This window comes from Tupaia chinensis, unplaced genomic scaffold (assembly GCF_000334495.1).
Source record: "Tupaia chinensis unplaced genomic scaffold, TupChi_1.0 Scaffold000335_1, whole genome shotgun sequence".
Taxonomy (NCBI): Eukaryota; Metazoa; Chordata; class Mammalia; order Scandentia; family Tupaiidae; genus Tupaia; species Tupaia belangeri.
This window is the reverse complement of record NW_006159829.1, coordinates 3999076-4006241: the sequence shown is the minus strand read 5'-3', so window position 1 is coordinate 4006241 and position 7166 is coordinate 3999076. Positions and strand designations below refer to the sequence as shown.

Sequence of the window (7166 nt, the reverse complement as noted above, 5' to 3'; positions counted from 1 at the left end):
GGGCCGGTCGCTGTAGTGCACGACGCCCACGCGGGTGCGGTCCGGGCCCACCTCGAAGGTGTCCACCAGGTTGGCCACCCACTGCCGGACCTTCTCGAAGTCGTCCTTGCCCACGCTGGAGGAGGTGTCCAAGAGGAAGACCAGGTCGTAGTGCACAGTTTTGCAGCCTGCAGGGGTGAGAGAGAGCGGGAGGTTGGGCACAGGCATGAAAAGGGCATTGTCCCTGGGGCCAAAGGGTGCTCGTCGGGAGGCACAGGCCTGGCTCCAACTCCCGCCAGCCCTCTCGCCAGCTGGGGGCCTTGGGCAGCCGGATAGACCGGAACCTCAGTCCGCAGGGCGGTTGTTCTCTAACGCGGCTGTGAGACTGGGATTCCTCATCACCTTAGTTACACTCAGGGGCTGGCGTCCACGGGACACCACGAGGTTTCAGACTCTCTACTTGTATTTTACTTAAGAAGTGGCTTCATTATTTCTTCAACGTTCTTTACACCTACTGCAAATAATGCTCGCACATTTTAGAAAAGGCAACTGGAAGCACTTCAAATGCTCCCCTCCACACACAGTTAGCCACTGTCAACCCCTGTGTGTTTCCCTATGGTGGCTGATGCAAACGGGGCAGGCGACAGGGTACCAGACCCCTGGCGTAGGGGCTGTCTACCCACATGCCGCAACAGGCCACACACCCTTTGACAGTGCTGGTTTCCATAGCTACAGAGGCCCTTGCACACACAGGTAATCAACTTTGCCAGTGCTCATGTTGGAAATTTAAGTAATTTATGGTATTTCACCACGAAATCTCATAAAAATTCATGTATTTGAAATATAGACTTACAGACGTCCTATAATGCTTTATGACTATATACCTATTTATATAAATACAGTAATCCCCCTTTCTGCAGAGAATACGTGCCCAGCCTCCCAAGGGGTGCCTGAAACCACGGACAGTTCCAACCCCTGTGCTCACTGCATTTTCTCCCTCTGAGAACTGAGACGGCTACTAAGTGACTCAGGGGCCACTAAGTGACTCAGGGGCTGGCAGACTGTGTAGCACTGTTACTCTAGACTCAAGGTCCACGCACGACCCAGGCAGGGTGGAAAGAGATGCCCTGAGAGTTCATCATGTTACTCAGAAGAGGGTGCAGTAGAGACCAGCAGATTGCATAATGGTTACATAACTAGGTTCACACGTAGCAGACCATGGTTCAAGTCCTGGACCTGGCAGCTTAAAAACTCACACCAGGCGCTTGGGCATGTGTGCCCAAAACCCTGAGAGGATACAGAGGAGAAGGGATTGCAGCGTGGCCATCGCCCCTAGGGGGGTTTTGTCTCTCTCTTTCTCTAGCTAGCACACATGGCTTATAGCAAAAACCTCTCTTTAAAAAAAAAAAAAAAAAACACGTGGTGTTTATAATTGCAACTTGTTTATTTCTGGAATTTTCTACTTAATATATTTGGACCACTGTTGACCATAGTTAACTGAAACCATCAATAGTGAAACCATGAGTAAGGGGAAACTACTGCATGAATCTTTTTTTTTTTTTTTGAGAGATTTTCACTGTAGGGCGCGTGCGCTCGCCAGACAGACAGAGAGAGACATAGAGACAGAAAGCGAGAAATCACCCCCCAGGGGGGATGGTCACGCCGCAATCCCTTCTCCTCCATTCTCCTCTCGGGATCTTGGGCACGCACGCACACGCGCCCGGCGTGAGTTTCAAGCCACCGGGTCCGGGACACGAACCGCGTTCGACTACGTGGGAATCCAGCGACATAGCCATTACGCTAACTGCTGGCTCCCAACTACTGCATGAATCTTATACAAAAAAATAGGATGTTTTGATTAAACAAAATACAACCCCGTAGCATTTATTTCTCATCCTCACAGAAACCTTGCCGGGGAGCTCACTCATCAACTTGACAAGTGTATCACATGAGGAAAGGTGTTTTCTAAACTCCAAAGTGCTGTACGAATGTCCAAGCGAACTATCAAGAAGTCCTGACCTCTGGCCTGTGTTGGTAAGGTGACTGGATCCCACATGGGTAATTGCATGGTCCAGGTCCTGGACCCAGCAGCTTGAAAAACACACAGGATGGGGGCCAGCAGGTGATGTCAACCATGGATTCTCACATTGTTGACCCCAGTTCGAGTCCTAGACCTGGTCACTTGAAACTCACACTGGGTGTGTGTGCCTGCAGGCCCAAAATCCCTAGGGGAGAACAAAAGAGAAGTCACTGTGGTATGGACTTCCCCCCGGGGGGTGATTTCTCACTTTCTGTCTCTCTTTACTCTCTGTCTCTCTGGTGAGTACACATGCCCTATAGCAAAAATCTCTCTCTTAAAAGAAAAGGTGTCTTTTTATCCACTAATTCCAAATTCAGTGATGTACCCCCCAAAAAAACAATCAGATAAATGAAAGAAACGAAAGATGTATAAGGGAGTTCTCGCAGCACGGCCACGAACATCCTGGGAACGACGTCCACCGACCCCAGACCGAACTGCGTAATGAAACCACTATGCATTCATTCCGTGGCTGCTGGGCGGTCCTTGCAGTGGTGGCTGTAGGAGTCCTTTCCTGCCATCACTGGTACTTTTCCTACATATGACGTGTGTGAAAAGGCGTTTACAAGACATCAGGTATAACACAGACTTTCTAGAAAGAGGACAGCCTGTGCCCTGTGCCTGTGCCGTGTCTTCATGCAAGGAAAGACACCGCGTACCCCTGGCAAGCCGGCCATGAGAGAATCATTACCTCGTAGTTTCTGCTTTTATATCTGCAAGCAGTCAAAAAGTTCAAAAACCAAAGCAAAATGAAACAACAAAGGTACACGGGTTTACACTCACACACACGCTTCCCTCTGGCCTGGGCCAATGCCACCCCTGAATATTTCCCACCTGCTTTTCCAGGGCCTGCCTGCGAGAACTGAGTTACATCTCAGCCTCAGCAGGGTCGAGCCCTAACAGGGCCAGTGCTATGGGAGTGTGTTTGCCCAGATGTGGAGACTCACAGCTAGTTCCTGGGGCGTTTCCTCCATTCTCCTCTCGGGATCTTGGGCACGCACGCACACGCGCCCGGCGTGAGTTTCAAGCCACCGGGTCCGGGACACGAACCGCGTTCGACTACGTGGGAATCCAGCGACATAGCCATTACGCTAACTGCTGGCTCCCAACTACTGCATGAATCTTATACAAAAAAATAGGATGTTTTGATTAAACAAAATACAACCCCGTAGCATTTATTTCTCATCCTCACAGAAACCTTGCCGGGGAGCTCACTCATCAACTTGACAAGTGTATCACATGAGGAAAGGTGTTTTCTAAACTCCAAAGTGCTGTACGAATGTCCAAGCGAACTATCAAGAAGTCCTGACCTCTGGCCTGTGTTGGTAAGGTGACTGGATCCCACATGGGTAATTGCATGGTCCAGGTCCTGGACCCAGCAGCTTGAAAAACACACAGGATGGGGGCCAGCAGGTGATGTCAACCATGGATTCTCACATTGTTGACCCCAGTTCGAGTCCTAGACCTGGTCACTTGAAACTCACACTGGGTGTGTGTGCCTGCAGGCCCAAAATCCCTAGGGGAGAACAAAAGAGAAGTCACTGTGGTATGGACTTCCCCCCGGGGGGTGATTTCTCACTTTCTGTCTCTCTTTACTCTCTGTCTCTCTGGTGAGTACACATGCCCTATAGCAAAAATCTCTCTCTTAAAAGAAAAGGTGTCTTTTTATCCACTAATTCCAAATTCAGTGATGTACCCCCCAAAAAAACAATCAGATAAATGAAAGAAACGAAAGATGTATAAGGGAGTTCTCGCAGCACGGCCACGAACATCCTGGGAACGACGTCCACCGACCCCAGACCGAACTGCGTAATGAAACCACTATGCATTCATTCCGTGGCTGCTGGGCGGTCCTTGCAGTGGTGGCTGTAGGAGTCCTTTCCTGCCATCACTGGTACTTTTCCTACATATGACGTGTGTGAAAAGGCGTTTACAAGACATCAGGTATAACACAGACTTTCTAGAAAGAGGACAGCCTGTGCCCTGTGCCTGTGCCGTGTCTTCATGCAAGGAAAGACACCGCGTACCCCTGGCAAGCCGGCCATGAGAGAATCATTACCTCGTAGTTTCTGCTTTTATATCTGCAAGCAGTCAAAAAGTTCAAAAACCAAAGCAAAATGAAACAACAAAGGTACACGGGTTTACACTCACACACACGCTTCCCTCTGGCCTGGGCCAATGCCACCCCTGAATATTTCCCACCTGCTTTTCCAGGGCCTGCCTGCGAGAACTGAGTTACATCTCAGCCTCAGCAGGGTCGAGCCCTAACAGGGCCAGTGCTATGGGAGTGTGTTTGCCCAGATGTGGAGACTCACAGCTAGTTCCTGGGGCGTTTTCTTCCGTGATACAAGACCACCTTTTTTTCTTGGCATAATTCCCGGCCTGTTCAGGATAATCACTGAGGGCCAGGTAGGGCCTGCCCTGCAGGCTGTAATCCTAGAGCAAATTTGTTTTAAAGTGGCAGCAGATCGTTTGTTCAGGAGGCCTCATGGAGGGGCCCCTGTGAGTGCATTTGGTTCAGGGAAGAGACTGGATTGTGGGCATGTGAACACTGAAAGGGACGTGGACAGGTGGGCGAACCCAGAGCAGGCGCCCCGGCCTCTGGCCTCAGCCCTGCCATGGGCAAAGTCGTAGCAGCCCTGGAAGTCAGCTGCTCCCACGGCCCACGTCTTCCACTCCTCTGCGCAGTGAGGGAGTGGAAGGGGCCATCTGACAGCCTCTCCATTTTCGAATTTAACCGTTCTGCAGGTCCACTGAGCACCTGGGCTTGGCTTGATGGACAGAATCCTGTGCCCCTCATGTGTAAAACAGAGGTCCCCGATGACTGCTCCCTTTCCAGGTAGCCAGACTTTGAGACGCTCAGGCAAAGTAAGATGGGTGAGAGAACTTGAGGAAATTGATAAAGAAAATATGCAAACTTTTCTTGTTTTAGGTCCCGGCATAAAGCCTTAGCCATCACCTCCTGTGTTCTCCCAGCCTCACCTGCTGAGGGCTCGGCCCCGCTTTATCCCAGCTCCTCCCGTCTAAAATGGGGACTGCATTTTGTGCTGCAGATCTGCCGACTGGCACCTTCCCTGTTGCTCTGAGCATTCCATAGCAGGGTCAGGCCGAGGAATTGTGGACAAACTGGCTCACGTTCCTGACCTTCCTCCATGCCTCGGCACTAGCCAGTGCCCACCTCCGCGGCAGGGACTGTCAAGTGAGAGAGCGAAACTGTCCTGCCACGCCCCTCCTCTTCTGCCCTGGCCTTCCCTCTCCACGAAGCCCAGTTCCCGGGCCTGCTCCACAGGCCGTTTCTCCTGGCTGCCCCGGGCTCCTCTGCTGGCCGGACTCCAGTGTGCCCGTCCTCACTGGAATAGCCCCAAAGCCTTCACAGAACAGGACAGCATGGCAGGCTCTGACCCCACGTCTCCCCAGCCCTGGGCCTGCACACGCGCCTGGGAGCCAGGGGCAAACACAGCACGCGAACAGCCAAGACGTGTGTTCGAGCAGCTCACTCCCTCCTGCTCCTTCCCTGCCTGTCTCCAGATCACACACGCCCTTCCCTTGCACATACACTCACAGTCACACGACACAGTGCCACACTGACTTCCATAAATGTTCACCCTCACACGCACTCATCCTCTCACATCCGTGCTGTTCCACACCCTTTCACATCCTCTCTCACACTCGTGTCAGACATACTCATTGCCTTACCCGTGGGCACTCTCACGTCGCTACTCACCACACATTCTCTTGCACTCACACATTCTTACTCTCACACTCACCCACCCACACCCACACAGACACACCCTCTCTCTTGAACTCGCCCTTGCTGGGCAGCCGGTGAGCACAGACAGATCAGTTGGAGGACGCTGACACGCCTGTTTACTGACACACACAGTGTGTGAGCACATTCCCATGCACGCGTCCACAGCCCACACTCAGACATGGGAGCCCACCTGCCCGCTGGGCCTGGCAGCCGCCGCCCGCTCGCCACAGCAGCAGCACCCAGAAGAGGCTGGCAGCAGCACTGTTCCCACGGAGGCCAGCCCCGGCTCTCTGCATCCTGGGCACGAGCATTTCTAGGCCAGGAGGAGACGCCGCTAGGGCCTACTGGAGCATTTCCTGTGGGGGAAAGACATGTCATTAGCCGGGCGCTCAGCAGAAGGACCATGAGAAGCCTCTGGCCCGCAGGAGGAATCCCCGCCCACGGCCTGACCTCTCTGTCCTGCCGTGGGCTCTCGGGCAGCCACAGAACTGCCCTGAGATGCAGGTTGAGCTGTCACCTTGCCTTCCCAGCATCCCCCCACCCTCCCGCCATCCAGTTAGGACGGGGTAAATGAAAAGTCGTGTGCTATGATGACAGACAGCAGCGTCTCTGTCTTGGCCGATCCGCACTGTTTTCATGCGGGGAAAGCCCTGTTCTACACTGCAAACACGCACAGCGATTAAATGTAATCATAACAAGAAAAGTGGTACTGAGGCCTGTCAGGCCCCGCTCTAGTAGGACGAGGGGAGGTCTAAACGAGGTGTTTGAGGACCCTCAGCCGAGTCCTGCCTAAACCCCCCAGTGAGGCCCTCCTCCCCGCTATGGCAGCCCGCTTCCAGCCCGCCCTCGCACGCTCACCCTCACCATGCCACACTTGGTAGCCACGAACTTCCTGGTACGTTCCCACTGATGCCGGCCTAGACCACTTCGTCTCCACGGGAGGTGGCCCTGTCTGAGAGCCCCATGCCCACCCCAGGAGCCCAGCAGCACGCAGCCCAGTCCTCTACTGGAAAGCCCTTCCCAGACACCCCCCAAACCCCACTGCAGGGCGCACTGCCCCTCAGCTGCCCCAAGCACCCCCAAGGCCCCTTCTGCCAGCAGAGGGCTACTGCTCCCATCACCATTTGACTTGTCACCTGGCACCCACGTCACCCTGAGCCAATGCCAATCTGACTTCGCTGCATGGAGGAGAGCCCTGTGCTCACCTAGCAAATATCTGTGAGTGAAGGGAAACTAGGAATTCTTCAAGGGACCCTCGAACCTCAGCACTTGCAATGGTGAGGGGTTCCTCAAAGGCAAAGGGCGAGCAATCTTCATAGGGTTATTCTGCTTCAAACGTAGTGACTACATTTTAGTACA

At 53.3% G+C, this 7166-nt stretch overlaps 1 protein-coding gene and 1 long non-coding RNA gene across 2 annotated transcripts in view; one reads left to right on the top strand and one right to left on the bottom strand.

Annotated features, from left to right (window-relative positions):
- COL22A1 (collagen type XXII alpha 1 chain) overlaps positions 1-6219 on the bottom strand; it is a 272600-nt gene extending 266381 nt beyond the window's left edge. The window contains exons 1-2 of the mRNA XM_027773278.1: positions 5998-6219; positions 31-167 (exon numbers count right to left, since the gene is read on the bottom strand). Coding sequence (XP_027629079.1) covers positions 31-167; positions 5998-6118 — 258 coding nt within the window. The 5' untranslated portion in view covers positions 6119-6219. The remainder of the gene's footprint in view (positions 1-30; positions 168-5997) is intronic.
- Positions 3305-5194, top strand: LOC102489499 (uncharacterized). The gene is made up of 3 exons (XR_335096.1): positions 3305-3381; positions 4805-4895; positions 4989-5194. It is a non-coding gene; the product is annotated as an uncharacterized LOC102489499 (long non-coding RNA).
- Positions 6220-7166: the final 947 nt, after the last annotated feature.